We start from the raw sequence: 19,159 nt of genomic DNA on the forward strand, positions 1-19,159 counted from the left end.
CCGGGGGCCCGCCCGCGCGCTCGGCGGCGCCGGCCCCCGCGTCCGCGCCCCCGTGCCGGCCGCCGGGGCGCCGCGAGCCTGGAGAAGTTGGCGAGGTGAGTCGTGGCAGCCCCAGAATCCCTTCTGGGGACCCGTGTCTCGCTCCCTCCGCCCGGGCCAAGTCCAGGGGAGGCTTTGGGCTGGAGGGACAGACTCCAAGTTCACCCGCGGGCTGCCCAGTTGTATTTTTTTGCCCCGCTAGAGCTGCAGAACCACCTTTGTGGAGTCCAGTTGACAGCGCAGTGCTGATAATCATGTACATTTTTGAAAGAGAAGTGCCAAAGAGGGTGGTTTATTTATTACTTTTTTTTTTTTTCAAACAGGGTAAGACGTTTGTTTGCGTTCTTGCAAACATGCGCCCTTTGTTTACTTTTTCAAAAGCCATCACGGTGCAAGAATGCTTTATCTAATTCTCATGTTTCACAGGAGAATTTTTACCAAAAACTTAGATGTGATTGAGTTGGAAAAGTTAGATGTTTACCAAAGACTAGCTGCCTCTCCTTGAACCTTGAATCCCCCTGTGCTTAGAACAGAAGGGACACTCGACCTAGGTTTATTTAAAAAAAAAAAAAAAAGAAGTTTTCTTCCTGGAAGGAGCGATGCGTGGCACGGGAAGACAGAGTGACGGTTTCCCTGTCCCTCATTCTGTTTCAGACTCAAGTACGGTCAAAGCGTCTTACAAGGAAAACATCTTAACCTTTGACATGGTGTTTGATACTCTCTTTCTCTGCTCCGAGCTTAAGCCGCCGCAGCTTTTCATCAGAGCGTTTTATCTTTGTCCTTAGGGTTGCTGGACCGCGCTCAGGTTAGGGATTTGCGTTCATTTCCTTTGTCGCGAAGAGCTTTTTAACAGTCCCCTGGCCTTGCCGCGGGTCTGTTTCCTCTGCCCTCGGGAGCTGGTGATGTTTTAACTGCTCTTGCTGCGTCTGCATGTGCTGGGCTCCTTCATGCCTTGAAAAGAGTTGAAGAATTCTTTTTGGCCCTAATGACTAAATCTGTTTTGGCGCTTTTACTGTAACTAAGAGAAAAGACACGAAACCTCAAGAAGTAGCTGTGTCAGCTTTTGGTTCTCTTCTGCCTCATAATAAATGTACAGATGGGTACTGACAAGTTTGAGAGGGGAAAAAAAACCCCAATGATCTATAGAGTCACTTTTAAGTACTTGGAACAATTTACAAGCTCTTGTGAACGTATACGTACTTTAAAATCAGGATATTTCTGTTAGGAGCCGGGGTTTCTTATAATGTGTTACCCTGATGTGCAACTGCAAGTTTACTAGGATTTGTAAGTGGAAGGGACAGCTCGTAAGACAGTGACAACTGACACCATTTAACGTAGCTAACCTTTCGCCAGGCATCCGGCTAACAGCAGTCCACAAAAGCAGTCCTTGTTAACATTTCCTGTACGTATATTCACCGTGTCATCTGCACCATAGCCCTATGATAGTGGCTCCCAAACGAGCGGCAACAGTGGCACCTGAGGCCTTGTTAGAAATGCAGATTCTCAGGCCCCACCCCCGCCCCACGAAATCAGAGTCTGTGGGGGTGAGGTCAGTAATCTGTGTTCTAGCAAGGCCTCCCATTGTTTCTAACACACACCAGCGTTTGAGCGCCTGCTCTATGAAGTATGCACTAGTTATTATTATTCCCATTTCCCAGTTAAGGAAAATAACACACGAGGTTTAGCCATTCGTCCGAGGTTCACAGATCACTTGTGGTAGATAAGGGTAAACATTCAGGGGGTCTGGGCCCGGTCGACTCTTACCTGCTCTGCTGAGGTCATAACACTAACTAGTCTTGCCTGCATTTCATAGTTTTTCTGAGATTTTTCTAAAGAAACATCATAGATTTTTACAACGGTCTCATTCTTCAAGGTGTTGGGAACATGGGGCAGCATCTTCTTGTCTCTATCTGAACAAATCGGCTCTGACTAGGAAGAGATCATGAGCAGAATCCAAATGGATGTTTTAGTGAAGGACTATTTCCATGAGCAACAGTCCTCCTGAAGCCATTTTTCTTCTGAACATATCTCTTATCATGGAAGTCATGGCCAGCACCATAGGAATATAGAGCAAAATTTTAAAAACTCGGAAAAGGGCGAACAACAAAAAAGCCACAGGAAGTCTCAAGCTCAGATGCATGAAGATGAAAGTCTAGTGTCCTCTGGAGAAGTTGACATTTTCTGGGACTTAATAATTTTTTTTTTTTTTTTTTTTACTACCTGGACAGAAATGGCGGCAGAAGATTCTGAGACAATGAGGGAGCGAGAGGGAAGACCTCTGCATGGACTCCTTTATTGCTCTTCTAATCCTGCTTGGGTTAAATTTTTGTGGTTTAGGAGGAATTTCATTTTAGGGAGGGAAAAGAAAGCCTCGTGTTTTCAGAAATCGGGTGCTTTAATCTCGTTACGTGGCTAGAATCCAGAAGAGATGAAGGGTACGTGATCTCATTTTTCGGGCCCGGGGAGGAGTGTGCAGCAAGCGTGGAGTTGGATGGGATACAGTCCACCACCTGCTGACCATCCGTGGCCCGGGCTGCCTTGCCTCCCCCGGGGTACTGCTGTAAGTGAAGTCTTGCCACGTCAGCGCAGGAAACATAGCCCTCTCCTTCCACATCTTGTTTTCATTTCAGAGAAGTTTCCAGGGACTTGCCTAGTTAGCAGACAGACCCTACAATTTTATAACTAGTCATTTGTATGCAATCTGTCCTGTGGTGGCCTCTCCTCTCCATAAATATAAAGCCCAGAGGTAAGGTCTGAGCTTTTAGGTCAGGGGTGGGATCTGGAAACGGACACCACAATCTAAGTGTCCGTTCCAAGTGCACAAGAGAAATGAAATCTTTCTTTTATTTTGGGTTTATTGGTGATTTACACCTGGCTGACTTCCAGAGAGAATTTGAGATGACTTTCAGTAAAAAACATATATAATAAGGCCATTGAAATCATCTTAAAAAAGGAAAAGTCATAAAGGGGAGGAAATAAGCACTGTTTGTCAAAAACTGAGCCACTATTGTTATGAGGATTAAGTATTAAATTTAGCTCTAAGCTTCCTGGCAGCCATGTCAAAAAGGGAATCCATGATAGGCTGCCTTATTTTCACTGAATGATAAGAGGAAAAGTTGATCAAGAGGGGATGATTTGGTTTTCATGGAAATGAATTCTAAAAAGAATTTTACTGGAGAGTAAACTTTAAAAGCCTGTCTCTCCAACTTGCTTCTGAAAACTCCTCTTTGAGCCTATGTGTGGAAAGGCAGTTGAATGTAACTGCTAATCAGTGCAATGTGAAAAGAATTTGGCATCTGGAGGCCAGAAAATTGGGTTCTAATCCCAAGCCATTTCACCTTAATTTCCTCATCTGTAAACTGAGCAAATCAATCCAAAAGTTTTCCAAGATCTCTTCCAGCTCTGACATTTGATGATCCTGTGATGAGATCATCCAGTTTAGCTGTAAAATCCCAACAATGACTATTGCTTAGCCCTTTGTGCTGTCTCTTGCAAAATCGGTTTCTCATTTATTGGCTCTAGCCTAGAACTCTTACTGATTACTCAATCTCAATCCTCTCCTGAACTTTATTCTTTTTCTTTTTGCATTGGCCTGGGTATTGCTGTTTTCTCTTAAAATATGGTTTCTAAGGGAGACTTAGGCTACCTCTGAGCTCTGTGGAGGTCCTCTGCCATTTTATTCCACAGTCATTCAGCAAATGTTTATTGCACATATATTCTGGACCAGGCACTCATTGTACAGTGGTGAAAGGGCTTGTTGCCCTCCCAGAATTTGGGAGAGGTGGGGGCGGGGAGACAATAGAGAAACACATTTACACTTGGCAGCCTCCGCAGCTGTTCCAATGAGAGGAAGCGTGTTTACTCGCTCATCAAGAGACACCATTTCCTGCAGTTCCCTTTGGTATCTGAGATAAGTCTTCTCAGAGGGTTCAAGCCTGAATGAAGGTCTCACTTAAGAGGGATGGTGTTATATAGCAAAATGCCAACTCTGTAGTGATCCTATAATTAACTGGTAGCCCTAGAGCACATTAAAGGTCTCCAGAACTTAGGTACCATCTCTGATATTATGTACTCTGAGTCTTGATTCTATTCACATTCATTTTTGTTGATGGGTCCATGGTTCTGTCTTTTATTGATCAGCAAGTCATATTGGCTCTATGTCAAAATATATCCCTGGGCGCCTGGGTGGCGCAGTCGGTTAAGCACCTGACTCTTGGTTTCAGCTCAGGTCATGATCTCAGTCTCTTTAGATCAAGCCCCACGTCGGGCTCCCTGCTCAGCAAGCAATCTGCTTGAGATTCTCTCTCCCTCTCTCCCTCCTGCTTGTGCTCTCTCTAAAATAAATAAGTGAATCTTTAAAAATAAAAATATATATATCTCCCCACTTCCATGCTTACCACTGTCTCCTAAACACCACCTTTTACACGTGAACCCCCACAATAGCACAAGATCTGGTTTGCATGCCTCCACCCTAGCGCCCTCTACAGTCCATTTCCCATACAGATGCTGGAATAATGTGAACTCTGTAGACCACACTGGGTCTTTGCTGGTGAAAGCCTCCAGTGACGGACTTCCCGTCACAATGAGAAGAAAATTCAGTTTCTTAGTCTGGCCTTCAAGCTTTGATCGCAGCTCCGTTTAGCTCTCTGACCTTGTCTCCTACCACTGTGCTTCAGCTGCACTAGCCTTCAAGTATGCTGAACTCATTCCCACCTCAGCACTTTTTACTTGTTCCTTGTGCTAGAATGTTCTTTGCTCACATCCTTGCGTGGCTAATACCGTTGCTTCTTTCAGGACTATGCTTTCAGGTTTTCTTCTCAAAAGGGTCCTCCCAGCTGCTCTAGAAAAAAGGACCTTCCCCATCATTCTCTACTCCCTTACCCTGGTTAGTGCTTTTTTTTTTTTTTAGTACCACCGGTTATTATATGAACATTGCATTTTATTTGTTCCTCTCCTCCAATGTATACTTCATGTCTTATTCATCACTGTACCACTGGCACCTAGAACAGAGATGGTCTCATAGTAGGTACCCAATACATATTTGTCAAATCTAACGAATGAACACAGCTCCCACCTTGTGCTAGCACTATGCGAAAATTTTACTTATATGATTAAGTTACATATTATTTAATAATGTTCAAAATAATCTCATAGTGAAGAACAATAAGAAGAATAGTGAGGCTCTTTAATTGTAACATTCTTAAAAGAGACGATTTTTTTTTCTTTTTAATAAATGTTACTTTTTGGAATAGTTTGGGATTTTTAGAAAAACTGAGAAAGTAGTAGAGTTTCCCTATACCCAGCACCCAGTTTCCTCTGTTATTAAAATCTTACATTAGTTTGATACATTTGTTATAATTAATGAACTAATAGTATAATTATTAATTTATAGTTTATTTACATTTCCTTAGTTTTTACAGAATGTCCCTTTTCTATTCCAGGATCCTAGCCACGGTAGCACATGATATTTGTTTCCTTTTTTTTTTTTTTTAAAGATTTTATTTATTTGAGAGAGAGAGGGAGAGAGCACGAGGGGGATGAGGGGCAGAGGGAGAAGCAGGCTCTCCGCTGAGCAGGGAGCCTAACTCAGGGCTTGATTCTGGGACCCTGGGATCATGACTTGAGCCAAAGGCAGACGCTTAACTGACTGAGCCACCCAAGTGCCCCGCACGTGGATATTTAGATGTTACATCTCCTTAGGCTCTTCTTGACTGTGGCAGTTTCTCAAACTTTCCTTGTTTTTGATGACTGTGGGAGTTCTGAAGAGTGCTGGTCAGATATCTTGTAGGATGCCCTACCACTGGAATGTGTCTGATCCTTTTCTCTTGATAGTACTAAGTTGTGGGTTATTTGGAAGAAAGCCCGGTGTGGTAAAGTGCCATTTTCATCATATCATATCAAATATATATGCTATCGACATGATTTATGACTGCTTTGGTCACCTGGAAGAGGTAGAGTTTGTTCAGGTTTTTCTACTGGCAACTTGCTCCCCCCACCCCTTCCATGCTATATACTTTATTTTTTTTTTTTAAGATTTATTTATTTTAGAGAGAGAGAGTCTCAAGCAGACTCCATGCTGAGTGCAGAACCTGATGCGGGGCTCGATCTCACAACCCTGAGATCACGACCTGAGTGGAAAGCAAGAGTCGGTCGCTTAACCAACTGCAGCACCCAGGTGCCTCCATACTATAAACTTTAGAAGGAAGTCACTGCCCAGCCCACACCTGGGGAGTGGGCAGTGATGCTCTCCTTCCAGTGGAGACAGTGGAGTATCTATGTAAATTATTTGAAATTCTCCTGCATGGGAGATTTGATTCTTCTCCATTTGTTAATGTATTCAGTCATTGTATCAGTATGGACCTACGGATTTATATTTATTTTATACTTTGAGTTACAATCCTGTATGACTATCGTATTGCTGGAATTGTTTCTTTATTGGCCATTAGGAGCTCTTACAGTTGGCTTTTATTTTTCTTTGACATACTCCGATCAATCTGTTTTTGTTTTTTGAGCACTTCCTTACTCTCTGGCCCCACAGGATGCTCCAGGCTCATCTTCTATATTTTCTGCTTCATTTTTTGAATCAGCCATTTTTTCAAGGAGCCCTGATTCCTCTTACTGGAGAATGGTATTAGAAACCAAGATTTGGGTACAAGGCGTGCTTGTTGCTACTGGGATGTCATTTCTTTTAGATCCTCACAGCTGACAGAGCAAAACGTATGTGTTTATACTAACTGGCATATTTACACATATAAATATTTCCACATGTAATCATCTCTCTCTGTGTTAAGCTAAATATTACTACCTGGACCATTTTAGATTCCTTGCCTTACCTGTTGGGGAGAGAGCATGTTTTTGTTTTCCCAAACCCCAGTTTTCTCCCATCTCATTGGCTTTCATTGGTTTAAATGCCTGTGGTATGGGGGAGGAACCGGGAAGGAGTGGAGGGGTATTTTCTAAGAGTGACAAATAAATAAAATCAGACATCAAAAAAAAAAAAAAAAAAAAAAATGGACGTTAAACCAAGCAAGGCCCAGCCCCTAGTTAGAGATGAGACCGTGGCCGTCACACCACCTGGGGGAAGGTGAGGTGGTGGGTGTCATAATTGGCTCCTGATCTCTGTTGCTCCCAGCCCGCTGCAGTCTGTGGGTGGACCGCACCTCCAGGAGGTGGAGTAAGCCAGGCATGGTCGTCCCCCCTTCCCCCTTCATGGTGTAGGCTGGTGCATGCAGGACTAAAATATTCAGTACCCTCATTTCTCTGGCAACAGGTCCTGGTCCACAGGTGCTACCTGACCCACGTTGCTGGATCAGCCAGACGGAAGGACGTATTTTATATTATTGGGCAAAAGATTACGTATGCTAGATATGGTCATGGAAACAAATAGTCGCAGTTACTACTCTGTTTCTTAGAGGACCAGCTTTAGGATGCAGCCATCGCTGTGAGCAGTAGAATAGAGAAAGTAGGAGAATTTGGATCCTTGAGGACATACTGAGCCCAAGAATCAACAAATCCTGACACCTGCCCTGTCTTGGGCCCTCCCGTTACATGCATTGGAGTTGAGGTGTCTGGTATTTTTCTCCAAAATCATCTTACCCAAACCAGATGGTTCTTTAAATCAAAATCTCACTGCTGTCAGTGGAGAGAAAGGGGAATGGTGGCGGGGGGACACATAGGAGAGGTGCATCTACCGCACCCTGGAACAGCCATTATATGCCCTTAACCTTGTCCCAGGTGGCAGGGGATCCCCAGGTGGTGGCAGGGGATTCAAGATAGGTCCTTGGGCCAAATTAGACCCTCTCTTAGGGATTTAAAAATTGGATCGGAGACAGTTTAAGGGCAAACTGTTTCTAGTGGCTAAGATTAAGGTATGAAATTCAGGATTGACTGCCATGTTTCCTGCATGTGGAGGAAGCTGGTCTGCATTGAGAGTATATGAACCCAATGTGAGAAGCAACACAAAGCCACTGTCGGGGCGGGGGGGCGGTGAGGTGGGGGGAGGCAAGTCCTGACGTTCCCAAGGCCAGCTTCTGCCCTTTGCTGGCTGGGCTATTTCATCCCTTTCCTGGAATCCATGAACTGAGTTTCTTTCACTTACCACCACGGAGTTCTGACTAATTTGGGTATGTGGCACCTGCTTTTAACACCTTCACTAGGTTGAGTAAATAGTAGCTATATTGACACTAATCCCCCTACTAACTCATAGGTGAGATTCTTTGGAAGAAAATTTGAAAACAGATTTGTTTTCCTCGGAAATACTTCTCTTCATGTTATCTCACTGCGAGAAAATAAAAGACAAAATATTGTATGTTATATATATATATTTACCACCCTTTCAAATATTTTTTTAAAAACAAGAAAATAAGAGACTTTTGTGGAACATGGAATTCATTTTGTGTTCTTTTCCAAATCTTCCCCAGCACTTGATTTATTTCAGATTCTGAAATTCTGAAAATTGCCCCCGGAAAGAGGAATTTCTTGACTTGATGCCTTTATTGGGACTCGGTGATTTTGTGTCAGCAAGAAGTGACTTTGGTAGATTTGAAGGTGATGTTTTCATGTTTGCCCGTGCTCCCTCCCCTTGACCTCTTTTAGCAACACGATCACTGAAATAGTCTAGTAGAAATTCATCATTGGTACAATTTAGAATCCAAGCTTTATGTAAGGAAGAGACAGTGGAGAAAACGTCATCCAAAATGTGACCCCGAGGAAACTGAGGTCCAAAGAGATAAAATAATAATAATATACGTAAAGCACCTAGCGCAGGGCTAGCTCATGGTGGTCACTCAGCAAATGATTCCCTGTCCGAGTCCTATTCTTGTCCACTGTTGTTTATTAGTTAGGAACTGAATCGTGACTAGGCCCAGCTAATGAGCTGAATTAGTCCTCCTCAGTAAATCATGGCTTTCTCATAAGCTCAATGATAAAATGAAGTAACACAGGTAAAATCCTGGCACAGAATGTAGCATGCCAGAAACTCTCAGCAAACGTGAGCTGGGACTCAGATGCAGATTAGGGCAGGCTTTTCTTGGATTATGACTTGAGGAAATCAAAACTCAGCTTCCATATATGATAACTAAGATACCAACCTCAGTGTTCTGATCCTCAGTAAAAGCTAAAGGAGTAGATGAGGGAGGACCATTGACTGCCTCTCGGGGACGTGGACTATGGTTCTGGAGAGCGTCAAGTTGGAATTGTGGCCCTCTCTAGCTCTGATGTCTACTTGAGGGCGGATAGCTTATGGTTTCCCAGCTCAGAAAAGTAGAGGGTGGGCGAAGAGTTCATGGGAATTAGGAAGTGTTCTCGGGGAACCCAAATGCAGAATTTTGTCCACAGACACTGCTATCTGGGGGTCTGCATCTCTGGTTGAGCTTGAAGATGCTCTGCGTTTTCCTCCTCCTAGTTTTGTGAGAATTACAAGGACCTCAGTTGTCTGACCGCCAGCCTTAAAGTAAGGAGCTTTGGTGTTCAGGTATCAGATTTTACCCCTCAGGGAGAATGCATTGTTAGAAATTGCTTTTAGAGGAAACACAAGAGAAGTCGGAAACATATTGGAAATTGGCATTTTAGAAGAAACATTTAGTTTAAAAAAATGTAGAAAAACTTCAAATCTGGCTTGCAGTAAGATAGAATACTGACTAAAGTACCATGCTTTTTGCTGCTCTGCCTGCCTGTTTTTGTCATGGAATTAAAATATTTAGAGAAAAATGAAGGCTTCTGGTACATTTCAGGTTAGCATTTAAAAATAATGATGGTGGTGGTAACAACTGATATTTAATGATGACAAAATATGTCACGATACGGGGCATCTGGGTGGCTCAGTTGGTTAAGTGTCTGCCTTCGGCTCAGGTCATGATCCCAGACTCCTGGGATCAAGCCCTGTGTCAGGCTCCCTGCTCAGTGGGGGAGTCTGTTTCTCCCTCTCCCTCTTCTCCTCCCACCCCTGACTTGTACTCTCTCTCTCAAATAAATAAATAAAATCTTTTTAAAAAATTAAGCCACAATACTGTATGAAGTGCTTCCCCATATTATTTCATTTCTTCCCTAACAACCTAAGAGGAAGGTACTATTATTGGTTAGGTCAGAACACTTTCAGTTGCAAGAGAAAGAGTCTTAGCTCATCAGCTTATACCACTTAGTCATAAAAGGCAATTTACTGGCTCATAAAACTGGAAAGTGCAAAAGAGATAAGGATTCCATCACAGGTGTATCCCAGATTTCTAGCTATCTTGCCTCTGCCTTCCATCTCTGCTCCCTTCTCTGTGGGCCACACCCTCACATGGGTGTTCTCCACATGAGAGTTCCAACAGATCTGGGCTTGCCTTCTCCTCCTTCAGTCACCGCTGAGGGAAAAACTTCATCCAACACGAGTCCCAGGGCTACCTCTGTTGACCTGACATGGAGCACACCATATCCGATCGCTGATGGCCATGCGTGGGGAGAGGATGATTCAGCCCTTCCAAACCTCATGGACTGAGACCAGAAGAGGAATGGTTTCCCCAAAAGAAAATTGAGGTGTTCTTACCAGAAACTCTTGGAAATGGATGCTGGTAAGAAACACTAAAACCAAAAGCAGATGTCCACTATAATCAGTACGCCCATTTTACAGATGGGGAAACTGAGGGTCAGAAGTGGTTAAAGCATTTGCCCAAGATGGGGCAGCCAAGAGGCAGACCTAGAATTTGAAGCCAGGTCCATGTGCTTCGAGAGCCAAATTGCTTACCACCATGCTGTACTGGGGAACAAATCTTGAAATTTGAGCTATCTGATTGCTTTCTATAATCCCTTTGAAGAGGATCCTTCAATTAAATCTTTTTATCTGTGAAGATATTTCCTATTTGTAAGGGAAAATAGGTTATAAAAATTACCCCTTTAAAACAAGTTTTTTATATATTTACATATTTATAGATACACATCCACATACATTGGGTGTAACTCTGGAAGATTATACCCATTATACTAAAATGTTAACAGTGGTTATGGAATTGGAATTATGGTACCCACCTTTGGCTTGTCTGTATTTTAAATTTATTTCTATGAGGAATGTATGCATTGCTTGTATAATTTATAAAATAAGTTAAAGTATATAAATTATCATAAAAATTAAAAATCCCTTCTTGCCTGAGGCCTTAGAGGATGGAAATTAGCTGGAGGGACCCATTTTTCCTCTCCTTCAGTTGGTCTTTCATGCTCTTTTTTGGGGCGATGAGCTAGAAGTGTCCACTTGCGGAATATGTAATCCTCATTCTTTTCCCTCGTATGTCACCAGGCATTTATTTCAAACTAGCACTGCTGGTTCATATTTTGCAATCTCAATAACATCTTAATTTGAGAAGAAGAGAGAGATGGAGAAATAGAATCTCCTGTGTGTCAGGAACAATCATGAGGGGAACAAATGAAAAGAGAATTAGTCCAGGCAGCATCACAGAGTTAGAGGGAGAGGAGTATATATAAATACACTTGTGCATGATGTCAGCTAACGGTGAATGCATGGATTATGAAGGTGCAGTTGGTAAAGGTGTGCACTGAGAGTCATGCCCAGGGAGGTTGTGAGTGCGGGGGCGGGGGAGGGAGCTAAAATCCAGTCCAGGCTCAGATCACTGAGCTGCGAGCCCTGAGTACAGATAAAGGGTTTATCTGCCCAGAGCAGGCTCCTTTTCTGAATCACTTGTGTGTGGCCCCAAACAGAGCATAATGATTAAAAGCGTGGGCTCTTAAGTCCAGCTCCCTGAGTTTGAATCCTTGCGCTGCCACTTACTAATCATAAAGCAGGTGTGTATGTCCAATGATGTCTCAAAGCAGACACGCATACAGACAGACACATAGACAAGATTGACCACTTCAGGCTTGGAACACCTACTACGTACTAGACCTAGACTTTGTTTAGGAACACAGCCATGTTTTTAAATATCATGATCCAAACTAAAAATATGCTATTCATAATTGAATGCACTTATCAAATAATTGTGTTATGCACTGTCCCTCCCCCAGCAGATTTTTGGCACTGGGTTGACACTATTCATATAATACCATGGCTGCAAGGCAAACGTCAGCTTCTCTGCCTATCTTGGAAGATTAATGCTACTTGATTTAACTCCAAACCATGGGTCATTAAAAGTGATTTAACTGTTAGCACAGTCCTTAGCGTCATGTCTGGGTTTCTAAAGTGAAGGCTCTACTCACAGCTCCTGCAGGGAAATTTTTTGTCAGGGGCCGAATGTGTGCCCAGACCTGTGGTTTGCAGGGAACTTTATCCGTGCCTCTCGCTGTCAGCGTGTAGCATGGATCTAATTACCCATTACCAGACTCGCCTTCTAGAGGCTGAAGCAAGGTGTTTCTGTTTCTTTTTTTTTTTTTTTTAAAGATTTTATTTATTTATTTGACAGAGAGAGAGAGCGAGAGCAGGAACACAAGCAGGGGGAGTGGGAGCGGGAGAAGCAGGCTTCCCGTGGAGCAGGGAGCCCGATGCGGGGCTCGATGCGGGGCTCGATGCGGGGCTCGATCCCAGGACCCTGGGATCATGACCTGAGCCGAAGGCAGATGCTCAACGACTGAGCCACCCAGGCGCCCCGGTGTTTCTGTTTCTAAACAGCTACTCTGGCCTCATCAGCAGGCCTTCTGCAGGTTCCGATAGCTATGGTTTCATCTGGTAGGATTCCACGTGGGAGGGAATCCATTCTTCCACCAGATGAGAGTATTCGATTTCTCAAGATTCATCTTCTACCATTTTTTACCCAAATATTTCTATGTTTCCTTCCCTGTTAAAATGAGTTACCAACAGCAGTGTTTTAGATTCTGTTTTAAAGAGCGGGGATTTTCTGTTAAGCCTCCACTGCCTGCCCGTATCACAGCATCAGGTTTACCTGAGTTAATTTAGCTTGTCAGTTACGGAGAAGCCCTGGTAAGAGGTAGCAGGAGACTGCAGAAAAGAGGGTCTGAGGAGAACCAGTTACTCACTTTAATAATTCAGTGTGTTTTGCAGTAATAGGCCACAAAGTAAATAGTACTACACATAAGAGCCGTATTTCATTATTTATTCACTCCAGAAATTGAAGTTTAATTAAGTCGCACTCTTGAGACTTTTAAGCGATGAAGGAGACGCCTCGTCTCGGACAGTGTGGGGCTGGTAAAGCTGCTTCTCCCTCTGAGCCTCCAATGAATATCATCTTCAGTTTGCACAGAGAGGGCTTGAGCCGGGACACTTGAGACAATGTTTTCCAAATGGCAGTCAATCCCACATCAGAGCTATCATTCTTATGATATGGCCACTACCAGTGTTAACTTGAAACATTAAAAAAAAAAAATCTTTGTTAAACATAAGTGCATTTATTTATTTAATCGTAGCTTGATTGCAATACAATCCAAATACCCTTTCAAGATGTACAATACAGTGGTTTTTAGTTTATTTCCAGAGTTGTACAACCATTACCACACCGAATTTCAGAATATTTTCACCGCCCGAAAGAAAGAAACCCTGTGCCCATTAAGCCGTCACTCCACATTTACCCTCTTCCCCAGTCCCCGGTAACCACTAATCTGCTTTATGTCTCTCTGGGTTTTCCTATTGTGGACTTTTCCTTTTTTTTTTTTTTAAGATTTTATTTATTTATTTGAGAGAGAGAGAGTGAGAGAGAGCATGAGAGGAGAGAGGGTCAGAGGGAGAGGCAGACTCCCCGCCAAGCAGGGAGCCCGATGCGGGGCTCGATCCCTGGACTCCGGGATCATGACCTGAGCCAGAGGCAGACGCCCAACCACTGAGCCACCCAGGCGCCCCTTGTGGACTTTTCCTATCTATGGAATCAGAAATATGTGGTCTTCTGTATTTTCACAAGGTTCACAATTTACCGTGTTTAAGGTTCATAGATGTTGTAACATGCATCAGCACTTCATTCCTTTAATGGATGAATGATTTTTCATTTTATGAGTATGCCGCCTTTTATTTATCCATTCATCAGTTGGGGGACATTTGGGTTAGACTCTGGCTATTGTGACTAATGCTGCTATGAACGTTTGTGTGTAAGTTTACGTGCGGACATAGGTTTTCATTTCTCTTGCGTAGATACGTAGGAGCGGAATTGCCGGGTCCCGTGGTAGTTCTGTGTTTAACCAGAACTGTGGAACTGTTTTCCAAAGTGGCTGCACTCTTTTACAATCCCACCAGCAACGTGTGAGGGTTCTAATTTCTCCACATTCTAAGTATATTTATTTTAGGGGAAACTTTCTATCACTGCCACAAATTGTCGGTGGTAACATAAATAGAAGGTAATCCTCGAATCCTACACTAAGATGAAACAATGTTGGTCATTTCTGACTTGGCTGTTGAAAGTTCTGTATCTGAGATCTGCTGTCTTTTTAGTTGAAAGGGAGGATCAGGTAACATTAGAAAGGTGTCCAAGACATGTTAGCACCAAGCTGAGACTTTCTTACTGACATTGTAGAGAAAGAACTGAGAATGGAATGGCTTTCTCACTCAGAGGCTCAAAGTGATTTGATGCGGTGTCTTAATGATAATTGCAGCTGAGACATCACCCTCTGGAACACGCAGAATTTGGAGGCACGGATGCCGTATGCAAGCCCGTCTCATCGTGTTTCAGCAGTCAGCTCCATGGTTATGTCATGCAAGTAACTCGGAGGTGGCAGGGGTCATGTTTGTTGTTTTGGGGGTTTTGTTTTTTCTCACGGTATGTGTTTTCTAACTCTTGGGTAAATTTCAGAAACTATCAAGGTTACTACATTCTTGGTAGGATAATAGCTATTCACCCAGGAATGTCATTTCTGGGAATATAGTCGAAGGCCAAAAGAAAAGAAGAAAAAAAATCTGTTGGCTCACAGTTTAGTACCAGACTTTTTTTTTTTAATATGACAGAATAGTTGGAAACAACCAACGAAAGGGCAATGCTAATAAGCTCTGGTGTTTTCCTTGGATGGACTAGTAGTTAGCCAGTTACAATGATACGGCTATGAAGACTTAAAAAGTAACAAGAAAAGTAAAAGAATCAGATGAAAAATGTGGAATATGAGGTTGTAGGTACACTATTAGTACAGCTGTAAAAGTATGTATTCAATGGAATATAGACCAGGACATAACATGCAAAGAAAGTTTTATAGGGCAAGATTTTTTTCCAGTTACCAGCATTAATATTTCAATATATATGTTTTATACATATATATGTATATATTTTTTAGAAAGAGAGAGAGAGAGCATGTGCATGCAGGGGCAGAGGGAGAGGGAGAGAATCTCAAGCAGGCTCCACGCCCAGCTCGGAGCCCGAGAAAGAGCTCAGTCTCATGACCCTGAGATCACGACCTGAGCCGAAATCAAGTCAGACAGTTAAATGACTGAGCCACCCAGGCACCCCTGTTTTATTTTTTTAATTAGAAGCGTACATTATATATTTTATTCTGATCTTTTTCTAAAGATAGAGATTTTGCTTGTTTACATTGCCTTAGATTGGTGGTATATACTGTGTCCTTGATATAAATTACATTGAAAGAATTTATAATCACCAGCTGAGGTAAGTTTTTGGAAGGAAATAAGCAAAGACCATGACAAAGAATAAAAGGGAGGGTGCTCCTTCGATGAGGTGGTCAGGGAAGCTCATTCTGCTGTTCAAAAAGAAGGAGGTGTCCATGCAAAGGGAAGAATATTCCAGGTGGAGGACACAGTAAAAGTCCAGGACGTGAGTGCAGCACTGGGTGTCTCAGGTAGAAAGAAGGAAAGGTGGTGGGTGCAGAAGTCCCCAGACTGAAGAGTCAGGAGGCAGGGAACATCTTCTAAACAGTGGTTGAAGTCCTGGAGAGTGCTGGGAGGAATTTTGTGAGCAAGGAGCTAAGCTCTTCACTGAGTTAAGAGCACTCTCGGGAAGCTGAGAGATGGTACCAACAAAGACAGAAGATAGAGTAGTTTTCATCCACAGATGTCACTATGAAGACACATCCCATGTCTAGGTGTGGCAGTGAAGAACAAGGAGGACACCAGCCCAGCTACTGTCCCGAGGCTCCTGGGGGAGGGGAGGAAGAGCAGCTTCCACATGGGGGTCTGCTGGGGAGGCGGCAACCTCACAAGGTAGCCATGTTTTCATTATGGCAAGACGTGAAGAGACTACCCTGAGAAAAGGCTGAGCATGGAGTGCGCTTTCCTGAGGGTGTGGGGGAAGATTTTGGGAGAGAAAGGAGAGGTGCTGTAGCCAAGAACTGTGGGTGATTGTGGTACAGCTGTATTAATAAGTAAACTCTAGGACCTCCCCCAAGACCCACTGATTAAGAATCTCTTGTGGCGTGGAGGTTTGCATATTAACAAGCACCTCCAATGACTGTGATGTGTGACCTGGGTAGGGAATCCCCTGCACTAGATGGTATCTGGTATCTAATCCAGCTACAAAACTGCAAGAGTGATGGGGCTTTGGATCAGGGCCCTAGCAGTGAGCAACAAGGAAGACATGGATTCAGTGAGCATTTCAAAGGCTGACTCAAGGTGAGAATATGAGAGAGGTGGAGCTAGTCAAAGGGGATTGGAAACATTTTTAAGCCCTACCTTAGGACTCTTTTTTTGATTGCTAAGCTGTTAAGTTTGTTTCCATGTGGCTTCAGCAAAAGGAAATGTGCTGGCTTAAAAATTGAACTGTCTGGGGGCGCCTGGGTGGCTCATTCAGTTAAGTGTCTGACTCTTGATCTTGGCTCAGGTCATGATCTCAGGGTTGTGAGATCGAGCCCCACGCTGGGCTCTACACCCAGTGGAGCTTAAGATTTTTCTCTCTCCGTCTCCCTCTGCCCCCCCTCCTACTTGTGCTCACTCTCTTTTTCTCTAAAAAAAAAAAAAAAAAAAAATGGAACGGTCCTCAGTTATGGTCAGGTGCACCTGGATACATGTGCTTAAGTAGGGCCAGCAAAGATGTGACCTGCCATCTTTTGGCTCTGCTTCCTACTGTGTTGACTCCCATTCAGGCTCTACCAGTATGGTGGCCAAGATGGTTACCATCCGTCCCAGCCTTAACTGGAAGCTTCTCAAAATCCTGGACAGCAGGTGTCCACTCCAGTCCCCTTTTATGAAGTATAAATAAGAATAGTTAACCATCAGTCTGAGCAGTGCTACAATTCCCCACTGCCCATTCCCTTCCCAAACTCTGTCATTCAAGGGGTTAAGGAGTTTTAGGTTCATGGACTGGACTTTCCCTTGATCCTTGAAGCGTCTCAAGTGACATTTGAGCGGCGCTGTGTGTGCCGTCGGTAGGAGTGGGTGAAAGGCACACCATTTCAGTGCCCTTAAACTTGATTATTCATTTTGATCACAACACAAATGCTTACTACCTGAAGCCTGAGATTTTGAATGTAATGTGAGAGGTAATAGAGGGGGAGCAGGAAAGGTCTCATTAAATCCCAACCACTGATACTTGAACTGCCATCAGGAGAGGCCTTTATTTTTCTTTTTTAATACCTGTCACCAGACACCAAGGAAGGTTGCAGTCCCCAGCCCCTGCTTTTTGTGCTATGCAGTCCCAAATCACGGAAGCCTGCAGAGAAGTAGCTTGCTATGCTGCAGAGGAGTGCAAGCTCTTTTTAATTAAAAAAAAAAAAAGTTTTTGGGCGCCTGAGTGGCTCAACCAGTTCAGTGTCTGACTCTTGGTTTTGGCTCAAGTCATGATCTCAGGGTCATGAGATCGAGCCCCGCGTCAGCTCTGCTCAGGGCGGAGTCTACTTGAGATTCTCTCCCTCTCCCTCCCCCTCTGCTCTTCCCCTTGCTCACTAAAGCGCACATGCCCACACACGCATGTACTCTCTCTCTCAAATAAAATCTTAAAAAAAAAAGTCATCAAATAGTTTGGGCATACAAAAAATACAGATAATAACATAATGAATTTCTGTGTACCTGGCACTCATCTTAAGAAATAAAAATTTAAATCCCCAGAAATAACCACTATCCTGCATTTGATGTTTATCATCCTCATGCACGTTTACTTTTACTACATAACTCTGTGAACAACATGCAATGCTATTTTGCTTGTTTTTAAGTTTCATCTAAATGGTATCATTCTATGGGGCGCCTGGGTGACTCAGTTGGTTAAGCGTCTGCCTTCGGCTCAGGTCATGATCCCGGGGTCCTGGGATGGGGTCCTGGGATTGAGTCCTGCATCAGGCTCCCTGCTCTGCAGGGAGCCTGCTTCTCCCTCTCCCTCTGTCCAACAGGTCGTGTTCACTCTCTATCTCAATAAATAAATAAAATCTTAAAAAAAATTAAATGGTATCATTCTGTTGCTATCCTTCTGCAAGTTGCTTTTTTCTTCTTTGACCTTATGTTGATATTTGATATTCTGGTTTGTTCATTTTCACTGCCATGTAGTATTCCTCTTAAACATATTGCCTATGTTCATGATTCACCTATGTATGGACAGTAAAGCTATTTCCGGTTCTTCACTATTATAAACAGGGCTGCTGTGAGCATTCTTGAATGGGTCTTGTGCAAATGTGCAAGGATTTCTTCAGGTTATATATGTCGGCATAGAACTGGAGGGCTGGAGGGTGTCGTGCCTCTTCATTCCTGCTAGATGTTACCAAACGGGGGTCCACAATGTTTGGGTTAACTTACACTGCCCCTGGCTATTTCTTTCTTTCTTTTGTTTAAGGCAGGGAGGGGCAGAGGGAGATGGGAAGAGAGAGAATCTTCAGCAGGCTCCACGCCCAGCACAGAGATCTCACAACCCTGAGATCATGACCTGAGTGGAAATCAAGAGTCGGACGCTTAGCTGCCTGAGCCACCCAGGCGCCCCACCCCTGGCTATTTCTGAGCTGTTCCCTGCCTTCATATCTACTCTGGAGCTTGGAATGGGTCAGCTTTTATTTTATTTCTTAAGTTTTGCCAATCTGAAAATAAAATGGAGTCCCTTTACTGTTTTAAAATTAGTATTTTCCGGGGCACCTGGGTGGCTCAGTCAGTTAAGTGACTGCCTTCGGCTCAGGTCATGATCCCAGAGTCCTGGGACCGAGTCCCGCATTGAGCCCTGCATCAGGCTCCCTGCTCCGTGGGAAGCCTTCTTCTCCCTCTCCCTCTGCTGCTCCCCCTTCTTGTGCTCTCTCTCTCTCTCTGTCAAATAAGTAAATAAATAAAATCTTAAAAAAAAATTAG

General features: G+C 43.6%; 1 protein-coding gene across 1 annotated transcript in view; it reads left to right on the forward strand.

The window, feature by feature from the left end:
* Nucleotides 1–3: 3 nt before the first annotated feature.
* GXYLT2 (glucoside xylosyltransferase 2) overlaps nt 4–19,159 on the forward strand; it is a gene marked incomplete at its 5' end in the record, with an annotated part of 101,288 nt that continues 82,132 nt past the window's right edge. Inside the window, one exon of the mRNA XM_032412153.1 lies at nt 4–95. Within this exon, the coding sequence (XP_032268044.1) occupies nt 4–95 (92 nt within the window). The remainder of the gene's footprint in view (nt 96–19,159) is intronic.

Source organism: Phoca vitulina, unplaced genomic scaffold (genome assembly GCF_004348235.1).
Source record: "Phoca vitulina isolate PV1807 unplaced genomic scaffold, GSC_HSeal_1.0 scaffold13, whole genome shotgun sequence".
Taxonomy (NCBI): Eukaryota; Metazoa; Chordata; class Mammalia; order Carnivora; family Phocidae; genus Phoca; species Phoca vitulina.